General features: G+C 37.3%; 1 protein-coding gene across 2 annotated transcripts in view; it reads left to right on the top strand.

Moving 5' to 3' along the window:
* Positions 1-24,500, top strand: part of PTPRN2 (protein tyrosine phosphatase, receptor type N2) — a 622,865-nt gene that overhangs the window by 248,189 nt on the left and 350,176 nt on the right. For both annotated transcript variants that reach the window (XM_025148316.3, XM_025148315.3), the window contains exon 10: positions 13,534-13,620. In XM_025148316.3, coding sequence (XP_025004084.2) covers positions 13,534-13,620 — 87 coding nt within the window. The remainder of the gene's footprint in view (positions 1-13,533; positions 13,621-24,500) is intronic.

Genomic DNA, 24,500 nt, shown 5'->3' with positions numbered 1-24,500 from the left:
CCAAAATACGTTAAACTATCTTATCCCAGAACCTGTTGATGTAGATAACTTCACAAGAGTCCGTTCAGGCACCCATCTATCCCTCTTTTCATTTCCCCAGATGTTTTGCTCTGTTTGCTAGCGGGTCAAACTTTGTGACTCACCTCTAGAGGAACATCCAGAGCCAGATTTTGGCTTGATTTAACTGGTGACCAACTTATCCATGACACGGAGTAATGGCACTGAGTCTGGTCCCTTGAACAAATTAAATGCAGTAGGTAATTTTAGCAGTGCACCTGGAGTCCCAGGAGTGCCACAATGACTAGCTCACATTTGTATCTCTCTGCTCAGCTGAACAAATATGGCTGGTGTTATGAAAAATGTTCCTAGATCCACCGTTTTCTCTTTCTATGTCTTCTCTTCAGCATTAGCATCTCTTTTTTGGGTCTCGTGGACCTGCAGCCAGCGCAGAGGCACCACAGCCTCTCTTTGAGTGGGTTCATGCTGCTCTGCTGTCTCCGTGCTACAGATCTTTACTCATTGGGGTACGTTTCTTATCATAAAGATGGGGTGCTAAGCTGTGTTTTGCTTCTATAACATTGGTAGACATAAAACATCTGAGATGATGCAGTATCTCACAATTCCATATGGTCAATCCTTCTAGTCCATGGCATTGTTTTTCTGGTAATTACCATATAAATCATTTTAAAAGAGTGACAAATATTAACCTTTTGGAATGTGTGAAAAGGAGAAAAGCAAAGGTTGGAATTCTGGTGAATTCATAAAAATGAATTATAATGCAGTTCATTATCTGCTAGCACTTTTTCATCAGTGTTTTGCTCAGCTCTGGGAGGTTCAGCTATAAACATGCAATAATTTGATTTTCAAGCCTGATAAATTTTTGGGATTTCTTGACTCAGATAACATGTATACAATGTAAACATCTGACCAGTAAAAATTAGAATGAAGTCATTTTTATCTCTAAATCATTTTTATGACATGCAAGAAAATGCTTCACAAGGAGAAGATCAGTGAGGACTAATTCAGAACACTAAGAATAAATCAGAACAGAGAAAGTAATTTAATTTTACTATTAAGTAGGTATTTCCACTCACTGTTTTAGAAGCAGGTATGCTACAATCCTCAGATTATGGTGTGTCTGATGCAGAGATAAATTCAGACCTAATTTTTTGATAGATTGGAAATTGAGTCTTAGAAAGAGTCAATTTTTTAAATGTTGAACATTTTGATATCTTACAGAAATGTTTGTGTTTCTTTATTTTCCTTCTTGGAGCACTAGGCTGATGGACATACTTTGTCTTTTGTAATTTAAACCATCTGCATTGTAATTTGGTCTGGGCTTTCACTTACCTTGAAAGAAAAACATTTTCAGTGATATTAAGGTAGGGAATATACAAAAAGTCAAAAGTCCATTAAAATGTATATCACCAGCTGTCCTCAATCTCATTTATTAATTACTCATATGAAGGAATAATTTGATTTTGAAAAACAGTCTTGCTTTGTCAAGGCTTTTTTTGTATCAGAGATTTTGGGTTTATGACAAGTAAACTCCATCACTGCTTCAAACGCTGAAATGAAAAATGAAAAAATACTTAAAAATGTGTTAAGGAGTGGTTTGGTGAAGTCCAGTCTTGGAAAGGAGGAAATCATCATTATGGCACAGATTATTGCCATTATTTCCATGTTTTTGCCATTAACAATGTGTCTGTATGAATTTGTCACTATTAACATAGCTGCAGGTACTGCTTACTTGGAACAATACAAGCACAGGCTGGAACAGGGTCACACTTCAATTATAACTCTGGAGAGTTGATCCTTCTTGACTTCTCAATCACTCTTGTGTTTCCACAATGCCGTTATCACTCTGACCTTCATAGCCTTACCACTGCCATTGATTTTTACCAGGTGTCATCTGTGTTACAAATTGGGCTGGACTTGAATCTGTCCGTATTAAGGGGTTTAAATTCACACTCATTTGTGGTGGAAAAAGATGGAAAAAATATGGAAAGTGAGAATTTGCTGAGCTGTTAAAAAAAAACTAAGTTTAAAAAGGTTTAAAGGCCAATAAAGCCAATGAGAAAAACAGCATGTTAAAACAAACTGCAACTAAAGCAATAGAACTGCACTGTCCTTAACATGCTTACAGTCACAGTGTTGTGACATCAGGCTGCTCTCCAACAACCCAGCGGGTAGCTCTGTGCTCTGACGTTATTTGGTTGCTTTCACCACTCCTGAATAAATGCGAATCATTTACAAAATTCATTGTTATATAACTCAATTTGAGGTACAGGCTGAGTTCAAACCAGATAAAATATGTTTAGTGCTGAAATTCATTTCTTCTCTCAGTATGTACTGGAGATGAGTACTTCAAGATATATGAAGCTACACTGGAACACAGACAAAAGACTCAAACTCAGATGGACAAGGCAAGTGTTGTAACACCATGGAATTGATGAAGCATCAGTGCCCAGGACTTCCATTATAGCATGTCATGTGGTCATGTGGGTTACTCTCAGGGGCACTTCTAGGAAAGAAAAATAAATACAATTTTGGTGTCTAAATATCCCTTAGGCTTGGTGGGCTCAGAATATAATGGTATAATGGTAACGCTATGAATTACTTTGATGTTATAATGTTCCAGTAGTCCTCGCTGTCTCTGCATCCTGAAAATGTCTCAGTTTATCCCCTGTTGTATGGAATCTTTCTTGTGGTGAGACTCCCTTTGTGTCTAGGAAATGAAAAGTAAGATTTGTAGAAGGAGAAATTCAACAGTTTATATTGGTTTTTGCAAACCTAACGAGGATGGGAAAGTCCCATCACCATGTAGCCATGCAGGAGCATTCACTATTTCTATCAGAAGACTTCTGTGCTTCCGCCTCCAGAAGACCGTGCCAGAGTCTCTCTCTTTACTTCTGTGGTAGAATTGGTCCCAGGAGCCCTGAGGGAGCAAAGTGCCTTCTGAGGAGATGCATCAGCCTCTCCTGGGAGAAAAGCTGCTGTTGCAGCAAAACCACAAGTTGTACCTGCCCTCCAAATCAACAGGAGATAAATGGGATGCTCTTCATACCGACTTTAAGGACTGTGACTCACAGAGCAAGGGCCACGGTGTCTCTGCGGATTAAGAACTGGTTATGAGATAGGAGGGAAAGATTCGTCATGAACTGCTGCTTCTCAGTGTGTAGAGGGATTAGTGGTACCCCATGGGCAAATTGTCTCTGTTAGGAAGAACTATGGAGGATTTAGAAAAATTCCAGATGGATTTAAATACATTGAGGGATTAAGGAGCACAATGGTAGATGAAATTCTGCTCAAATAAGTGTGACAGAATAATAGACATTAACAAAAATAGTCCTTCTGGGAAAAAAAATAGAAAAAAAAAAGATATTCTTAAAACTCCTCATACTCTGGGCTCTGAGGCAATGGAAAATTTTGAAAAAAAATGCTCTGTTTAGATGCACAAATCCTGCCATTGGTGTGATGGCCCATGTTTTCAGGCTTGGAAATTTAAAAGAAGGCACGCAAATCCTGAATTAGGTTGTCCATTTCTAAAATACAAAACAGTCCAATATATCATTGAGGTCAACAATTTAGTAGGACAATTTTTTTAAAAAGAAAGAGATTTTAGTAAGTGATGAGTACATGCATAATCAATTACTGGTAGAAGAAAGCAATAATCCTACTCATTTATTTTCAGAAGGAATGTTTTTGGTTCAGAACGGCAAGAAGTGCTGATTCCTGATCTCTCTCCAGTCTTTGCCCAGGCTGCAGTGCTATGAGCATGCATGGAGACAGTGCATGGCTGAGATTAGCATCCCAATCTTGAAACACATGGTACATTCATGACACAAGGTGCATATAAGGAACAAAATGTCACTATTATTGTGCCTCTGGAGTCAGACTGATGATCAGATAGAATCTGTTTTTTCTTGTGTAATATTATGATTTATTAGGTCAGGGTCCCTAGCTATTCTAGGGTAGAGTGTTTTGCACCTTTTAGAGTGGGCTTTGGGCAGCTGCCATAATACTGGCAATTTCGTAGCACGTCTCACACCTCTAACTTTTTCCTCAGAGAACTGAGACCAATGTTGAAAACTGTCGCTGGATGATTTCCTTAACATCTTGCTTTCTTCACTTTTAGCAGTGCGAATGAAGCAGTGCTCACGAGGAAAAAAACCCTAAAGAACAAAAGGTTTCTGTTTATCACAGCATTGTCTCTCCCAGGATAGACTGTTCTGTAGTTGGTTCTTACAGAGCTGTATTTCAAAAATCACTTCTACCACCCTCCTTCTTAAGAAGTTTTCCAGCATTATCTTGGATTTCATTTTCTTTTTTTCAGCCTTATTTTCAGACTCTCATGATTTACAGCTGGCTTGCTAAAATCAGGCAGTAGCATGTACAAGGTTGTATAACGCAACCTCCTATCTTGTGCTCACATCTGTTGCTGAGAAGTGATTCAAAGACTGGAGTTAGCATAGAATCATAGCATCACAGAATGGTTTGGGTTGAAAGGGACCTTTAAGATCATCTTGTTCCAACTCCAGTGCTTCAGGCAGGGACACCTCCCTCTAGACCAGGTTGCTCACAGCCCCATCCATCCTGTCCTTGAATGCTTTCAGAGAGGGGGCATTCACAGCCTCACTGGGCAACCTGTGCCAGTGCCTCATCACCCTCACAGAAAGGAGTTTTTTCTTGATATCTAGTCTAAATCTACCCTCTTCCAGTTTAAAACCATTTCCCCTCATACTGTCGCTACATGTCCTTACAAAAACCATGTACTGCTGGAGATCTGCTACCTGCAGCAATTGCTCTTCTCGCTTATTCATGATCTCAGGAGCAGAAACAGGAAATTGTTTGCCCTCTCTTTACCCTTTTCTCTTGGCTACTTTTAGTAGACAGAGCAGCTATAGTTGGTGTGCACCAGCTCGTCACTCAGAGAAAGGTAGAGCTCAAGTCCTGGTGTTCTGGCTCCTCTGCAGTTTGTGCTGGAGCTGGCCAGGTTGTTCCTGCCAGTTACCCATCAGCAAGATGTTTGCTTGCAGCCTAATCGATGTTCATGCCTTAGCAGCTAGCTAGCTTTAGCAGCCTTAACCGCAAGCTTTATTCATCCCAAATGTGGCCTCTTGCATATTGGACTCTCTAAAGCATTCTGTATGGTATTCCAGGCCAGTATTTCTGAACTTTGTTTATGGTTGTTAGTATTTTATTTATTTATTTATTTATTTAGGATCTACCTTTCTATCTGTGGTATTAAGGAAACTGTGCTACATGTTAAGAAATTGATACTGTTAATAGACCATTGCTCTGTTAATTAAGGGAAGTCAGTTTGATGTCAATACCCAGACAACACCGAATAACAGCCAGGTGAAACTTCAAGTAATTATTAAACTAAAGTAGTTACTATTAAACTAAAGAATGTATCTATCTTAAAATTCAGTTTTTAGAAAAATAAAAGCCCAGTGGATAGAAAAGTATCTAAGATTAGTGCTAAAAAGAAGAAAACCTTCTGCATGAAAGATGCTGCAGTGTTAACAATATCTTAAAAATCTTAGATATAAATGCTCAGATACACAGGTAGCAAGACCAACAGAATTATGTTTTGCAGCTCGAGGCTCAGTTAACTTCTAGGGAAATAAACACCATGTGGCACAGTCTACGCTTACCTCTCAATTAAAGTTTATTAAAGTTGATTACTGGAAGTAAATTAATCAACAGATTTGGTCCTTACGACTGGGACTTTCAAAGAGCATTGTTCCTGTTTTCTCTGCAGTTAGTGCCTTTTCCTTTCAAGAAATATTTCTAGATTTTAAGCTGAAATGGCAGTTATTTAAGTATTTAGGGTGAAGGCCAGACTGTTTTATTTAAGTGCTAAATTACACATCTTCCCCAGGGATGAGGACGTCATGCGTTTCCCATGACATCACTGAGTGCCCCGAGGGACAAATGAATACATATCCACACAAGGAGATTCAGGCACCTCTTTTCCTCCACTGTTTAGAGAGGACTTTTATCAGACTCCAGAAGACAGCCCAGACTTTTAGGTGTCTCCCTGCCTCACTGAAACATGCCAAACCAGTAGGTTATTCTGGGCTCCACCATATCTAGCATTCCTGTGCTGAAAAGCACCTTGTAGAGTGTCCCTACCTGTCTTTCTCTTACTACTGCAGGGCTTAGAAAGTGAAGCAGGAAGTGGAAGAAACCTTACAGAACTTACTCCAAGCAGTTTTAACTCCTACATCATAGGAGGGTGCTCTGGGTACTATCCCTAAGGGATAGATCTGTCCATCATGCTCTTGATGGCACAGTGTTTCATCTTCAGTCATAGAATTGACAGAGGAAGATAGATGACATGCAAGAGAGAACGTGACCGTAACTCACATCACTCAGGAGAAGGTAAAGCTTCTGTCCCAAATGGTTTTCAAGTATGCGTGTGTTTTACATAAGTAAACATTTGAGAAGTTTTTTAAGTAAACAGACTAAATGAAAAATCTCTCTCCACAGAAGCCTTGGGTGCTGTGTTCAGGTTCTTCCCACCTTCAGTTGAAATGTGAGTTCACCTCATGTTGAGCACAAGTGCAAGCAATTTTTGAACCTTCTGCATGAGAAACAGGTGGAACGAAGATGCTGTTGTGCTTGAATGTGGACAGCAAAAGAGAGGCTGGTTTTAAGAGTGGCACCTACCACTGCAGGACATGAGCTTTCTGATGCTGCTGGCAGGGCTGTATTTAAGCACTCAGGCAACTTTGTGGCTGTAGATAAATGCCTCGTAATTTTGGTGCAGTGCTCAGCACTCTCAAAAATGGGTGAACTGGACCTGTTTGCCTATGTCTTGATTTAAAAAAAAAAAACAACAGGTGGATTGAATCCTACCTTACTTAAGATTTCACTGGGGATTGGACTGTCATTTAGGTTTAAGGAGTGCTATTCCCAATGTCAAGCCTATTTCTGTACTGTAGATTATTCTTCATTTTTGCAGAAAATGATTCAATTGAACTAATCTGACAAGGCTGACTGGATGCCCATTATAGTTCTGCATTACAATTGCTAAACAGAATACTGGAAGGGCACTAGGTACAGTCTGGTAAAGACAATACATAATTTGAATGATGGCACTAAGGGAGAATTTCAGAGTTCAGTAAGTGGGTTTTCGAAGACACTTGCCAGTTGGGAGAACGAAAAGTGAATGAGAGCAACTGCTTGTGAGACTGACATAACCTCAGTGTAACTTTGAGTTCCATGTTGCTCTCCTTGCTGGGAGCAGGCTTGGCAAATGTGAGCAGTCAAGCCATCTGTATAACTGGATCAGATTTTCTGCGACCTAAATGGATCAATTTATGGGATTGTTTTGACAGGCATGTTGGGAAATACAGAACATATAGTTTTCATCATTGTTTTCTGCTGTTTCTTCTCTTGTTCCCTTTGACATTGCCCACTGGCTTTTATTAGAATCTGAGCTCCATTTAACTCAGCATGCAGAGCTGGCCATGCTGCCAGTGTCGCTCCCTGCAGAACTCCTCCTGTTTCTTCATTTACATGTTTCTTTCTTGTTCTTTAACCAGAAGTGGAAGCTTTGAGCCTTGAATGAATAAACCATTAGGTCCAGGTCAAAAATATGCAATTCATTATTCAAACTGGTTGTACTCACTTTTCTGATTTATAGGTTATCTTGGGAATTTTTTGGGAATGTGGCATCCGTCTGCAGCATTGTTTGGATAACTGTGGTGTGAAGCGTACCTGGTATCGAAATCAACATACAATATTCAGCACTACTTTTTTGGGGGGAGTGGTTTAATTGGCCATGTGTGAGACATGTCTGGTCCATAAAGTTCTTGACACCTACTCCATTTTCCCACAGCAGGTGTTTCACAAGGCTATCAACTCAGCAGTGAGGGAGAAGTTATGTTCACCTGGATCCAGGTGCTTTAAACGTGCTGTAAAATCAGTCAGTTGTGCTCTGAAGACAGCCAGTTCCCCAAGTTGAAATAATTTAGAACAATATTTTTGGTAGTGAAATTTTTGTTATAACTAAAAATTAATTTTCATGTTACTTGGTCTTTGCTACCACAACATCTTCTCCGTGTTTGATAGGGAGGAAATAAGTTTAGCTTTTAGGGACTGCTAATAGTGCTACACTTTTTATTCTTAGATCCAGAAGGCATGCAAGTCTTTTAAATACCAATACTAGTCATCTGGCAAAAAAAGCTGGTATCATTCCCTTCATACAGATGCTGAAATTGAGGGTCAGGAGAATGTCTCGACCAAGCTCACCTTATTGGCCTCTTCTTTTCTTCATTCATCTTTTGTTTATCAGCAGATATTCTCATTTATATATAGAACCATTGAAGATAGTGAGATAGTTTTCCATGTAGAAAAATAACGTAACAAACTATATGAAGCAGTGATTGAGAAGGAAATCACTTAATGTGATTGCTATAGGTTGTGCCAACATTCTTGAACAAGATTTTAGAAATAACTCATCAACCCTATGTTTTTCTTACAAGTTGAGCAAATGAGGAGTGAAGTCTTTAATAGACAATAGCAGAGGAAGATTATAATCCAATGTTCTATTATTTGAATTACCTCTGTAAGTGGACTGTTCCTTACATTATTTCTGTTTCCAACTCCCTCACTAGGAGGGATTTAGATATTGGAAGATATAGATTATTATTTTCACCAGGCAATCTAATTTTCCTGTATCCAATGTCCAGTACAATTTCTGGAAACGTTTTAACAAACAATTACATAAAGTTGGTCTCCCAAATCTGCTCTTGAGAATTTAAATGGATTACTTAATTTTCAGAAGTGCTCAACAGCTTGCATTAAGGTAAAGGGATTGATATTTGTTTCTGCACTTTAATTTAAGATCCATCCCTAAATAAAAGAGCTCTATAGCCTAGTTCTGCTTTTCTTGTTAGATAAAACTCCTGATGAAGTTAAAAAGAGCTGACTGGATCATGAATTTTAGCACAGACAAGTAGCTATGTACTGGGCTATTTATTTTTCACATACTTTAAATGGATATGAGAGTTTTCATAGTTTTGTCATGATGTTAAATCATGACATCAAAATCTTTCAGTCAGCTGGAGAGTCATTTCATCTGAAGGAATGATGTAGTACTACCATATAATATTGTCTGTGGTTTGCAGAGATATAAGCCATATGCTCTAGCAGATATAAGTAGTTTAGTGCAAGTGCTGTGTGCTGCAATGTGAGATTAAACAAAAACAGCATTTTTCAGATGATTCTGTGCCAGACTTGAAAATATGTATCTACATAAACCCCAAAGAAAATATTTATATTTTATTCCCCCTTGATTTCTTCATTGTCATTGAAATTCATCAAAGAAAGTATATTCTGCAAATAATATGATGTAGCAATTGGAATCTGAGTAAAACAGACTTTGGCTACTGATTCTGTAGGGTCTGAATTTATCATGTGAAAATAATATTTAGGCTAGCATTCACAGAAAAAGATGACATTAGGATGCAAAGCAATAGAAGAAAGTTATTTATAAGTGAATTTTACATGCTTTCTGACCCTCCCTTTGTCTTTCTAGCTGTAGAGAACTGGAGCCTGACACCTGAAAAAGACCTGCTCCGGGTGGCTCTGCTGGGGCAGGAGTTGAGCCACATGGACCCATAGATGCCTTCCAATCTCAGTTGCTCTATGATCTTAACACAGTTAACTTAAAAAATGCAAAAGAGAAATCTACTGCAAGTGAAATTATAGAAAAGATAGGAAACATATATAGTATCAGAAATTATGTTGCCAGCAGGACTAGGGAAGTAAGCTTCCCTCTGCATCTCTGGTACTGAGTTCTGTTTTGGGCCACTCACTACAGGAGAGACACTGAGGCCCTGGAGCTTGTCTGAAGTAGGGCAACAAAGCTATGAAGCATTTGCAACACAAGTCTTAGAAGGAGTGGCTGAGGGAACTGGGACTGTTTAGTCTGGAGAAGGAGACTCAGGGGAGATGTTACTGCTCTCCACAACTACCTGAAAGAAGATTGTGGTGAGGTGGGTATTGGCGTCTTTTTCCAGGTAACAGTGATAGGACAAGAGGGAATGGCTCTAAGTTGAGCCAGGAGAGATTCAGGTTGGATATTAGAAAGAAGTTATTCTCTGAAAGAGTATTAATGCATTGGAACAGGCTGCTCAAGGAAGTGGTGGAGTCATCGTCCCTGGAGGTGTACAAGAAATGTTTAGATGTGGCACTCAGGGACATGGTTTAGCGGGAATGGTGGTGATGAGTTGATGTTTGGAGTAGATGATCTTGAAGGTCTTTTCCAAACTTTGTGATTCTCTGATTCTAAGTCTGAAGTAAACTCTATCTCAAGATCTTGGCCATCAGAAGCTATATGATCTTCAAAAAGGTGCTATGCCATCCAGAGGCTTATTGTTCCCAAGGCTAAAACCTTTCCTGGAAGTGATCAGAAACTTTCAAGGCAATTAAAAAATAAATTAAAAAAAAAAAAAAATCAAGGACTATTAAGGATGCAGCAGAACCCATTAATTTTCTTTAACAAAATGATGGTTACACATCCTCAAGAGAACTTCCAAGGCATAAAGATCATCCACGGGTAGGTCTTATTACTTTTCTTTTTTCCAGTACATGCTTTTTATCTCCGAGTCCTTTGCAAGTTGTGATTTCTCCTTTAAGAGTTTACCATTGCTGCTGTAGTGAAATACATTATCACAAGCTCAAAACAGGGACATGAGAGGTGTGAGAAGCCTGACTGGCCATGAAGACTGAGGCAAAGAACTCGTTAAGTATCTCAGCCTTCTCCATCTCTGAGGAGGCCAGCTCTTCCTTTTCATTTATCAGAGGTGGGACACTCCTTAGGCTTGGGGTCGTTTGCTTAATGCCATACTGCTGAGAATGGTGTACTCACTCAGCATAAGTAAAGCTAGAGTCTGTCGCTATGTAAGCACACACTGTGCAACACTGAGCAAAATGCAATATGAATTAAAGTAGTAGGGAAATAGAGTGTGGATAATGATTAGGCATTTTCAACTCTCCTACTATACAGCTGTTACAGAACTGTAATCAGCAGTACTAGTATGTGGCAATGTTTAGAAACTGTGAAAGTGATACTAGAAGGTACTTGGGCATAAATTAATCATTCGTAATGTGAGTCCTCAAATGTGAGAATGCGATCAATAATAGTACTGATACGAAAGAAGAAAATGTAATCATAGAACTGTAGAATCCTAGAATCATAGAATGACTTGTATTGGAAGGGACCTTAAAGCCCATCCAGTTCCAACCCTATTGCCATGGGCAGGTTTGCCAGCCACTAGATCAGGCAGCCCAGGGCCCCATCTGGCCTCGCCTCGAACACCTGCAGATAGCACCATGCCTTTCAAAAGTACATAGTTCTCCTGTGCTGCTATGAATGACAATTTCTTGGCCTAACACACCAGATGTGAGCTTGTGAACCTGTGTTCTTTGGTTTGCTATTGGATGAGAGTTAACAAGACTGCTACTAGATGCTGCTCAGACCTGTAGAAGAATGACTTTCCAGCACATTTTTCTTTCTCATTTTCTCTCCAGCATTCTTGCTGGATTGTAGCATTCAAATGCTCTGATTACATATTACTGTTACTACATTGACTCATAGCAGCATACATTGGCTTGGAGGTTGGGAAATGCTTTTGCAGGGAAGGGGGGGGAGAGGGGGTAAGCAGGAATGGAAGGTTCAGCTTTTACAAATGTGACTCCCTTGGTAAAAAAAATGACATCAATGTATGCAGCAGACTTTCTTTGCACCTCTGTGTATACTTGCTGTTACAGTAAAAGCCCACTCACTGACACCAATCATTTCCATAAAATTTAAGCCAATGTCTTTGGGAGAAAAGATTTAATTAACACATAAGCCCCTGAGTCACTATGACAATCTGCTTTCATAGTGATGAGAATAATCACATTTCTGCCCACTGTCAGCCCTTGAAATATAGGAATTTTATGAATAATCTATAGTACATTTTTTTTTTCCTTACAGAAACAATCAGATTCTTTTGTTACTTTCAGACAAGAACATTTCTGTCTCATACATCTAGAAAAACTCTAAATTTATCTGGTGCCTTGAGGGCTACCTCTGCCTGTGTGACAGGAGGTCTCTTGAGCATTTTGGGTTAGTAGCATGAAGGGAGGCTGAACAATTCCAGCCTAACCAAGATCCACGAGACATCCCATTATTTAAATAGAGATGCCCTTAGGGCAGTGTATGCAGAACCCAGCACTGTAAATAAATAAATAAATAAGCAGCTCTCATTGCAGACAATAAATAAATCCGTGGCCATAATTACAGTGCAATAAATTTAGATTCAAAAAACTTTCACTGTGAAGCAGAGATAATAACATAGGTACAGAGCTCTGAGAGGTCTTTTTTCCCCTTAGTCCAGTTGAAAAGATCATGTCTAACAGTACGTACTTTTTTTGACACCTCCTTCTCTTACTTGTTATAAACCCTTGAAGGAAAAGATACAGAACCTTTTTTCCCTTGGGTTAGTTTCATCAAAGTTGTTTCTGATTTGAAGTGGCATAAGTCAGATAAGTATCAGGCTTGTAAGATTTAATGTTATGAGTGTTGGGGCTTTGACAGTGTTGAGAATAATTCTATAATCACAATTTAGAGAATGCTGCATTTGTTGTTCTCAGTAGAGCTTGTTATATAATTTTCATATCTTTTTACGTTTTAAATACATTTTTATTTGGTTTCACAGCACTAAACAACAGCTAAACAAAGTACAGTCTGTCTATTAGAATGTTCATAATGCACCTTTACAGCTGTAGCGACTCTAACAACCTGAAAGTTTTATAAATATATATTTTGCATCTAGATAAATGCTTTTTTTTTAAATGCTAGCAGTCCTCTTGTGTTATGCTTGATTGCAACCTGTTTTCTAAATTAAAAAATGTAAATGTGGCATCAACAAAGGTTAAAAAGATTTACAGTGGGTTCTGTCAGAAGCGCATATGCACACCAAACTAAATCCTACGTATCTAATCAGTGTCCTCTGGACTGTGTGCCTTGCTCCATTGTTTACTCTCAAATCCATAATAATTTTGTATCCTTTCACTGGGTGAAGATTCATTTTAAAAACTAATGAATTTAAAAATATGCTTTTTCCTTGTCCATTTGCTACTGAGCCTGCAATTTGACTTTCATTGTTTGTTTCCCTCCTTGTCTCGTCAATCCTTTTCTCTCTTTCTGTCCTTTTACTTTATTACATTTTTTATTGAGGATCAAGATGAACTGGTTGCTGCATCATGGGCCCATTACACTTCCTAACAATTCCATTTACACCTTATTGTTTGTCTTATTGCTGGAAAATTCAGGTGATTCATCATGCCTGAAGAAGCACCTGATCCCAATTCCCTTGATATCACAATCACTATGTGACAGGAATACAGTTACTGGTGGCTTTCAGACTCTAAGAGGCCAAGGTGATAACTCTTTTGGGACTTTTAGCCTCTCAAGTATCGATGAGTTCCATTTTCGTAACGCTTTGTTTTCTTGCTCCCTTTCAACAGCCCCCTGAGTGTGGAAAAGGGCCTGGAGTTAATAAAGGATGTGGCAGATCTCCTGAAGCTGCAGATGAGTTCCTTTGATGATGTCAAGTATGTACATGGAATTTGCCTCTTTTTATTTTATTGGATTTACTATTTTTCAGTAGTTCATCTTACAAGGGAGTGACTTCTCTTTACTGCCAAAATTAATGAGAGTGTATGCACAAACAAAAGAATATTATGATGATCTTTATAACATCCCCTACACACAATTATTTAATACAAACTATAAAGACTGAAATAATCCCATGCTCCCATAGGGAAAAATCTGGAAAAGTGCTGTAAATATATAACCATCCTATTTAACAGAGTATTGGTTAAGCAAGTATTGTAAAGGGTCATCATACTCAGCATTGCTGAGGGTGAAACAAAATCACAGGGGGATAAAAACTTGGATTCCTGGCTTTCAGTATAGCACATGGCACACCAGGTCGTGCTGCTTGGACAGCTACTTATTTAATAAGTCACAGGGAGTTCAGCTGTGTTGAAATGCTGCTTTTCTTATGATTTGTGCTGATAAATGTACTGTATGGTAATCACCTAAGTTAGGAGGTTATGATTTACCACGTTTGGTAAAAAAAAAAAAAAAAATTATAATGGAGATTTTCTGAAAGCACTTTGGTAGGAGCTTTTACTTCATAAATCTTTAGTTTTTCCTTCATTAAATAGAAAATAGTTTGATAGAGAAGTAATGGAAAAGAAGAATCAGCTGCGGTTGGTTTGTTACAGCGTGCTGGAAAGAACTCCCATGCTGGTACACAGAAAATAACTGTTATTTGGGTAACATCCAGCTCTGCCTATGTTTCAGTGTTTTGGGCTGCTTGGTTTTCCAATGTTCTTGACGGACAGTGCCTTTCTTGTGCTTTTGCTTTAAACTTTGGACCTATTTTTTAATGCTGTGTCTTTAGCCGTGGTCTGAAAACATTGCATTTTTGGTGGAAGTGTTTATTATTGTTTGAAAATAATAATAATAATAATTCTGCCCATTCTGTTACAGAATATAAGATACGAAATAGACTACTAGTAAGGGTTGACTTAGAAATATGACAAAAACTGGGCATAAATAATTTTGTTGTTCAGAAGGAAAATATATACATATTAGAACCATCCTTTATATTGCTTAATGAATTTTTAACGTGTATGTTATGAAATGTGCTTTTAATGAAAACTGAATTTTGTAATTACAAAAAATGATGTTATATGGCCTTCCTTATGAAAAGAATTTTCAACCTTGAATTTGAATACTACCAGATAAATCAAAGCCTGCTGCACATTCAAAGGGATAATTCAACAGAACAAGTTCTCTGCTGGAATCAATGGGTTCTACTTCATTAACTTCATTCATTTACAGTAAAAGAGCACTTTCACCTACCTCTCTAATTGTTAGCATAAAACCCTTTTTTTTTTTTTTTTTTTTTAATCATTTGATAAATTGCAACAACACTGCAGTTGTCAAGCTGTAGATTTGTTCTTTTGTGGAAAATACCCCTCCAATGAAATAGCAAGCTATGAACAATTTTTTTCTTTTCCTTAATATGGAACTTTAGGAAAGCTGCATATTTTGCATACATTAATATGCAGTCATATGACAGTACCAAAAGTAATTGTATAACATGGTCCCTGTTTTAACAAATTATTATTACGAATGATGATAAATACAAGCAGGACAGACTATTCTGTCTATCCAATCAATGCTTTCATAGATCTTGCCTTTTTAAAACATCTATAAATTTGTAAAAGGTTATCCAAAATCCCAAGTTAGGGAAGAATTCATCCATAATAAATCTTTAGTCCAAAAAATGAGGTGCTCAGGTTAAACCCACAAAGTGCTGTAGAAATATGGAGCTGGACATCGGACAGCAGAAGTAGAAGCTTTAGAAAAAAGCCCCATCATGAAAAGAATGACTGTTTTTTGGATTTGTTCTTTGGTTGTCACTACATAGCCATCACTGGAAAACTGTATGGACATGAAAGCTCTGGTAACCATCTGAACGGCCTCCTGGAGACAGGTTTCGAGGAAGACCTAATCATATGGTTATTCCTAATTCACCATGGACATATTGAAATGTGAAGATGAGACCTCTCAGGAAATATTTTATTTTACCAGCTTTCTTTTTTTTTTTCCTCGGGGATTTAGCTTTTAAAAATATCAATAATCACAAGATCAAGAATTTATGGGGGGATGGAATATGGAAAACTAAGTTAGATTGAACTCTGACCTGAATGTGAGTTTGGATTAAAATTTTCAGTTTTCTCTTTCCCTTCCAAGAATTCTGAAAAGGAAAAGAGAGTGCAAGTCTGAATTCTTTAGACTACTGCAAAGATTTCAGATTAAAGTCATTTTAATGAGAGCCACAAATTTCAGAGTTCAGACAAAGGCATCACATTCAAGAAGAATAATATAAAAACCGAGCACAGGGAGTGAGTGGTGAATTTTTTAATGCTCTTTAAATTCTCAAATAAGGTTTTTTGTCCTATTCTCTGTGAAAAGTGATTTCAAGGGTACTGATTCACAAATGCATTACTATATTTAGTTAGTTTTGTCTCCAGATATCCTTCATTCCTCCATATATTTTTATTTTTTGCCTCTGCCTTGGAGTTTGGTTAAGTGAACAGAGGCTTTTTTCTATGGGTTCCTGCTGATTACCATGTTTTTTCTTGATTTTATTTGATGCATGGTAGTAATCAGTTTATCTTATCTTCTCTTTCACAATCCTGCCAACTTTAACCAATGGCCTGCATTTCACAATGTAGCCTCAGGCTTGGCTCCCAGAGCGTTCAGTCCACTTCTACAGTTGGTTTGTTGTCAAGTTTGCACTGACATAAACTTTGCTCACCCTGTGAAGCAGATAATTGGGAATAGATTTGGGGAATACACAATTAGAAATACTTCCATACCGAAGAAAAGATCCAACATGTTAGCTGTCACTTCTGGATACAGCCTGAATCTTTATGGAAGTAATAGTTATGCTTAATATGTTTTGTTAATGGTTATGTAGCTGTCAAATAAATTCCATTATTTCTTATTACATCATTAGAGACCATTAAAAGGATATTAGCATGCTGATGTAATTATGCAAGCAGACGTAAAATGACTATAGTTATGATTTTATAATCTAATTATGGGTGTCCAATGCCTCTGGTGATTGATTGTTGGACTGGTATCATGGATTGAAGTCAGATGGGTAGGAGTGCTTGGAGGGTTTGTATTTATTTTAAAACTAATATTACCTCTGCAATCTGCAATATTGACCTCCTTCTTGTAATTAAAGCTCTTGATACATTATAGAATAAACTTACGAGTGCGACAGGTTATCAACAAACAACCAAACAGTAAAGCTACTAAAATTTGTTAGCTCAGTGGTGAAAGTAGTGGAAAGAACAGTCAGAGTGTGTAGTAAAAGTGACATGCATGACTTCTTTGGAGTCCTGTAGGAATACAAATTATTTCTGTGCTCTGATTTTCTTATAGTTAGGATATTTAGAGAGAACATTGCTAATGGGAGGTTTTCAGCTCTAAATTTAGCTGAACACCTTTACATGTGAGGAAAACAAATTATTCTGATGTCATAGTATTTCAGACTGCACATTATACGATTCTCAGCCTCCAGTCAAGTGTGATATTTTCTGCTGAATATTACATCCTTTTATGTACACTGCAGTAACACTGATTTTTTTTTTCTTTTCCTTCTTATTTCTCTCCTTAGCCTTTTATGATTTTCCCTATTGCTGTTGAAGGTCTCTTGTTCTACATATCTCTTTTTCCCAATTTTATTCTATCACTTTTGCTTCCTCCTGTGCATTTCAATGAGCATCTTTGTCATTTTTGCCTTTTAATATGCTTAAGCTAAACACTCAATGAACTGTCCTTCCATGACATGTGGTAACTTGACAAAAAAGCGTTTCCATGATTTTTCAATGGAAAACCTGTAATAGGGCACCCTGTATTCATTCTGTAAAAAAAACATTAATGTTTATCTGTTACTGTTATTTTGGAGCATAGCGGTTGTTGTCTATATAGGCCTTTAAACTGTATGTATAATTTTTGGGATACACAGGATATTCACTGAATTTCAAGTGCTAATGTAAACAGATTTTGTAATCTGATTCTGATTATCTAATGTGAATTCCTGGATTGCAAAGCCATAAAATTTAATATATTCCATATCAGTACAGTTGGTTGCACATGTATCATACATACGATGCTAAGTTAAAAACCTATATCACTGAGCTTTTAGAGTCTAAAGCTCAAACTAAGAGGACTCAGGTTGGCTGTTTAGATTTCACCTGAATGTTCTCACTATCCACACTGATATCAACTGTTTTAGTTGAATTGTGTTTTACATGAAAAATGAAAATTTAAATTAAATGTAGCTATGTATGGAAACTATATGGAAGCTTCCGCTGGCAAATGCATTTTAAAATTTCTAGCAGTCACAGCAGTGTGGTTTGGCATTTTGAAAGTAAAATGCTATAATTTTTCAATTCAAAGAAATGAGTCATTTCAAAATTTAATTATGTTTGGCTTGTGAGGCAAATGCTTCAATTTTGGTGATAAAAATAAATGAACAGTTGGTTTTGGAGTGAACTCAAGCTATTGTTTGGTGGTTGGTTTGTTGGTTTTTTATTTTTATTTTTTTTGTTCAGCTGACCAAAAATACCAATCTTTCAATAATGACTAATCATGATATAGTCTTGAAATATTTTATAATATCTTTATATATATATTTTTACAGAACTCTGTCTGATTCCATATGCAGGAAATGAAATGCTCAGCTAATGAGCAGCTCTTCAATGTTCCATTTTATCTTCATTGTTCAATGTGTGGCTTCAGGCTTTCTTTATTCCACATTATTCAAATCCTGCTCTGAGGTCAGAAAATCCATTTCTTCTCAGTTTTGCTGTTGTTTTGTTTTGTTTTCCTGTGGTGCTCTTTTCTAGTCTATCAAAGCATTTGACAAACTTAAATTGATAGTCATTATAAGAACAATACAGAACTGTAGTTTATGCATGAAAGTACTAATGGCAAAGTATCTGCTAATTTGAACTGTCCAGTCTGATATCTAAGAGTATGTCTTAGACTGTTGTCTTCTGTGAAGAACTTCAAGTATTGAGACACAGATCTTGTTGGCTTCAATTACCGTTCTGAGTGTTCAGCAGTCCCACAAGTCAGCTGTCAGTTTAAACAATGCTTCTGTAAAATAATAATAATGATAATAATATAGTAATAATAAAAAAGCATGGCATGACTTGGCTTCAAATGAACTGAGTCTGAATCTGAGGTGGAACTAGATGGTACCAGCAGAATTAAAGGTAATGAAAGGTCTTTAAGAATCCTTATAGTTGCACACCCATTTTTTAAAATACTACCCAAGGTCTGCCAAAAACGAATTTAAAAATCCTAAAAATAGCTATCTGCTCTGGTATCTGACCACCATTCATCCTTGGACATCAGGGATCCTATTGAATAAATATTTTGAAAAGATAAAGTGCATCTGTCGATACAAAGTAAGTCAAGACTGATTTTTCCTATTGTACTGTGTCATGTCCTTAGCATCAACCCCGTTTTTAAGTAATTACATGAAAACAGTAATCTAACAAAAGCTTGAATTTGGAAAGCTAATCATCAGAAATGCTGTGGGCACACTCTTGCCGTACTTAAAATTTCTGGTTTTTTTTTGTACTGAGGGTATTGACACTTTCCACCTCCTCTTCAAAAAATAAATAAAATAAAAAATTTTAAAAAAATCTCACATGACCAAAGAATAGTTATCATTATCCTTGTTTGTAGGAAGGGCTGAAACGGTTTGGCTGGAATAATACAATCTGAAAAGCCAGCCAACCATCCCAGTGAAAAGAACGTGGACTGAGGAAGATATTTGAAAATCAAACCAGGTGGTGAAAGTTCAGGAAAGCTTTAAACTTGTTCAAATTAGAAGCGTAGGGCAGGCACATTGATGAGTGGAGCTCTCAGTCTCACCTATTATGAATGTGCATTGGCTGTAGTGTCCTAATCATGCTATATAGGTTTTGTTCATTGTTTGTCATGTTATTTTTCTAACACCTGAAAAACTCAATCAGCCAGCTAATCATATTCAGTCATCCAGAACCTAAACGCTGGAACAGTACTTGGTATTTTCACTTCATCATGCTGATGGATTATGACATTTGGTATATGTACGCTCTAAATGTGAACATCTCAGTAAATTGTTGGTAGTTTGAAAGGCAGGATAGTGTGAGGGAGGCTTGTTTAACCCAGTGAACTGTAGTGGGACAGGTAGCACAGTGTCTGGTTAGGTTTTGTACTTGCCAATAACATGAAACTTCCCACTGCTGTACACCCTCTCCATGATTCCTTTCTCCTTGATTCAGTGTGATGCATCTTTTCTTTATTCTGTACACCTGTGAGTGAATCTTGTGAAGTTTTTTTTTTATTATTATTTCCAGATTGGCAGATTATGCCATCTATGCCATCTACAGAGGAGTTTTCAAATACTGTTCTTATAAAAAAACATACAGTCCATCTTCTTCTCCTTATCGTGCTGTAGTATAAACTATCAATAGGTGGAATTTTTAGTTCCACTACATTTATTGTCCAGAAATTAAGCAACATTTTTATTTATAACTGTACTTTTCCTTGGTGTCAATAAAAACATATACCTTTTAAAAAAGTTGAAAAATATTTGTGATCTGTTTTTTTTGAATTTAAATAACAAACCAACAGGCTAAGGTTATTTGGCATAATCTTGTTTAAAATGATATAAAAGCATAACTCAGAAATAATGGCACCACTTTTATTCAAACTTGACTTCTTCTACAGATTTAATGAGTCTGGAAAACAAATTGTCTGAAGAATGTACTGCTGTAATTCATTGCATGCAGGCTTTTATAAGAAATTACATTGTGTTTTCTGGTACATACTGTCTTATTTGACAACTAATTTTTAATATAAAGATGCATCAATTTTATAGAAATGAGGATAAGGAAACAAAAATAAGGTGGAAGTTTCAACTATGCATTCCTTTACTTAAAAATAAGAGATTTCTCAGCCTTGGCATTACATTAGTCTTGTGGCTTTTTTCCCCCAAGGTACAATATATTTTGTGTGCTTTTCTTTAATAAATGTGCATATAACCAAGATCATTTTGCCTTCTCCACTGTAACTTTCCTGCTAGAAAAATATAAAAATATATTAAAAATAACAAGAAGGATTTTGGCCTGCAGCATTTTATGAATTGTGGGTGACAAAATAGAGAGACCATAAAAATCTAGGAAGACTCTTATAAATAAAAATGTACTAAGTTCAGCTTTCCATTACAACATTTCATCTCATTAAATCAGAGGATTTGCACCTTTGTAATCAAACATAGAATGAAATCCCATGTTACAAACATATATCCATGTACTCAGGAGAAGTGTTTTTTATAGATGAGTAAACTTCTAAAGTTTATCTATTTTAAACTTCATACTTTTTCCTGTACTTTCTATATTGCTTTCTCTACATTATGTTCATTTTTAATAAAATTAAAGTCCATCATATTGTAAGGTGGGAAAATATACTCCTTTGTCTCAAGCAAGACAGTGAATACGTGCCACTGCGTTGAATTTGTATAGCTTTATTAATAGGTAATTATTTCCATTCTACAGATGGGTAGACTAAAACTCAAGGTAGTTTTCTTGATTTTTCCCTGAAATGATACAGAATTTGATGACAGATAGATATGAGAATAGAAACACAGAACTGTGATTCTCACTCTTGAACTAAAACTTGGTCTACAAATAACATGATTGATATTAGAATTGGGAAAATATTATAACGTAGGGGAACTGATGATATAAATTTAGAAGAGAATATTCTTTTAAAGATTTGTTTAAAAGAATAATCATGAGAAATATGCAAAATTAATCTCTTTGTCTTTATTTATCCTTTGTTCCTTGGCTACCTGATCTCCTACACAAACACACCTTTATGTATTTCTGTCACCTGTGTGAATGCATGACATGAGTATTGCAGGCCTGCTGGCCAAACTGAACAAGTAAATTGTTCCTCTTCACTTTCTTTTAACATCTATCCAGAAAATATTGTACAATTATACAGACCCATGAACTTCCTGGGAAAAGCTTGCATTCCTAAGGAATCATAAATTCGGTGGGAGCAAATGTGACCGAAAGATTGTGATAAATTCCCCTTTCAAATGCTTCCTTTGCAAAGGAAGTAAGCTGACGCCACGTCTCTCCCTTACAGCTGCTGGCGTAAGGTCCCAGGACTGAGTCTTCCAGTTGGTCTTCTCAGAGCTAAAGGTTCTTGAAAGGGCAAGCAGAAGGGCTCTGGTTGTAGCCATCTTGCTCAGAATTTCATAGCTTTTTGAATGGAGGCTGTAGCAGTTTGTTTTCTTTGGTTCTCAGTTGTGCTGTATAATCCACATCAAAAAAAATTGTGTCCTATCTGGATCCTGTCAAATCTATGAGTGTGCTGAACTTTTACCTCTGCAGAAGTCCTAGCACATGGGTCATGATCTTCATTAGCCATTAAAAGTCACTTGTGCAAACTAAGGATAAGGTGGTTATCAGCACAGGAGACAGATTTTACATGCAAGTTCAACAGACAGCGTTACTAATACAGGTGTGACAAAGTAGGCCTGATATCAACAAAGTACACTGAATGTTTATTGACTAAAACCTTAAGGCTTCTGTTTGTGTACTAACCAGACTACCAAAAGAAAAAGAAAAAATGGAAATATAAATAGAATACTGTTATTTTTTCTTTTTGTTTCCTTTTAAAAAAGACATAACTTTGTTATTATTTAGCTTAATCATTAGAGAGTGAAAAAATGCACTGTATATTTTAAGCAGTATTTTGAGACCATTTTCCCAGCCTGAAGGTCTTTTGCTGCAAAAAAAATTATAGCACTTGCATGTTTTGTTCTTTAGATGCTGTAATTAAGAACCATATTAGCATGGCAGGCAAAGCTGGCAACTTCATGTATTCACCATGGTGAAAATGTCAAATTTCATGGCTCATGACAGATTAATAGAAAAATTATTTTAAAACTGCACATTATTCACAGATCTTGAGTAATCATTGGAGGCTGCATTTTGTGAAGAATAAAAATAAGAACAAATGAATATAGCATTGATCTCCAGATTGAGCGTTTCCCATTTTATAAACTATTTCAAATTATAGGATTAACCAAAAATCTTCACCTTAGATGAATTGAGTTGTAAAATCTTTAAAATACTCTTTCATCATGTTTTGCTTTGTAAATGAGCATCAATGTATTTAGAAATAATAATTTCAAAAAGCTTACATAATAGATGATTAATATAAAAATATGTAAAAGTCGATCATTTTAATATTGTTTGGTATCAGAGACTCTTCAAGCATGGACCAGTATTTTTGGAAAATATCCCTTTATGGATGAATCGTGTTTTCTATGACTTTATTCTTGAAATTGTTCTCATGACAGTAGAATCAGTGAGAAGAGTGCAGCAGAATGACTTCATTGGAGCATCATGAACAAGGACTAGAAAGGACAGTACAAGGTGTCCAAAGAATGATCTGATTTATGATGGCTATATATGTGGATTACAGAGGTAAATCTGAGCTGTAACCATCAAATTTGGCCCAAAGTTTGTTTTCATGTAATTCCATTTGCAGGATTTTGTTGCTCTGAAACTGGCTATCTAGCTAATCTTTCTAATCTATCTGCTTAATACACCATACCCTGCCGCATGGTGTAAACTGTTCTAATCAAATGTAAATGGTAGTAGAAAATTCTTCACTAGCTGGTGAATTTGTAAGCATTGCCATTACTGTCTTTCCCCTGGCAAGGATTTTGGTTTTTCATAGAATTGTCGAATGGCTTGGTTTGGAAGGAGCCAGAGTGATGATCTAGTTCCAACTCCTTTATGTGGGCAGGGCTGCCAGCCACTAGATCAGTCTGCCCACGGCCCCCCTCCAACATGGCCTTGAGCACTTCCAGGGATGTGGCATCCACCACTTCTCTGAGCAACCTGTTCCAGCACCCCACCACTCCTTAAGTAAAAATTTTCCCCCGACATCTAATCTAACTCTCTTCCCCTTGTCCTATCACAGTCCTCTCAAGCTGTGTAAAAATTCAATTCCCCTCCTGCTTATAACCTCCCTTCAAGTACTGGAAGGCCACAGTGAGGTCCCCCTGAGCCTTCTGTTCTCCATACTAAACAAGCTCAACTCCCTCAACCTTTCTTTGAAGGGAGAGGTGCTCTAGCCTTCTGACAGTCTTCATGGCCTTCCTCTCAACCTGCTCAAACATCTTTTTTTTTTACTGAGGGCCCCAGGCCTGGATACAGTACTCCAGGTGGAGCCTTGCAAGGCAAATTAAAAGGGAACAATCCCCTCCGTCTCCCTGCTGGCCACCCTTCTGTTGATGCAGTCCAGCATATTGCTGGCCTTCTGGTTGCAAGCACACACTGCTGGCTTGCATGCAGCTTTTCATCCACCAGAAACCCCAAGTCCTTCTCCATAGGGCTCCTCTGAACGAGTGTTTCTCCTACTCTGTACTCATATCTGGGATTGCCCCAACCCAAGTGCAGCTCCTTGCACTTGGCCTTGTTCACACGGGCCCACTTTTCAAGCATGTCCAGGTCCCTCTAGATGGTGTTGTTTCCTTCTGTTCTGTCAGCTGCACCATTCAGCTTGGCATCATCCACAAATTTGCTGAGGATACACTCGATCCCACTGTCTGTGTCACTGGTAAAATGTTAAACAGTGTCGGTCCCAAAACAGACCCTTGCGGGACAACACTTGTCTCTGGCCTCCATCTGGACTTAGAGCCAGTAACCATGACCCTCTGCCTGCGACCATCCATTGAACCATCCAGCCTACAAATCCATATCTTTCCAATTTAGAGATAAGGATGTGGTGCAGGATGATGTCAAAGACCTTGTAC

The sequence above is a fragment of the Gallus gallus genome, chromosome 2, assembly GCF_016699485.2.
Source record: "Gallus gallus isolate bGalGal1 chromosome 2, bGalGal1.mat.broiler.GRCg7b, whole genome shotgun sequence".
Classification (NCBI taxonomy): Eukaryota; Metazoa; Chordata; class Aves; order Galliformes; family Phasianidae; genus Gallus; species Gallus gallus.
The sequence above is the reverse complement of the archived record's forward strand: the minus strand, read 5'-3'. Positions and strand labels throughout refer to the sequence as shown.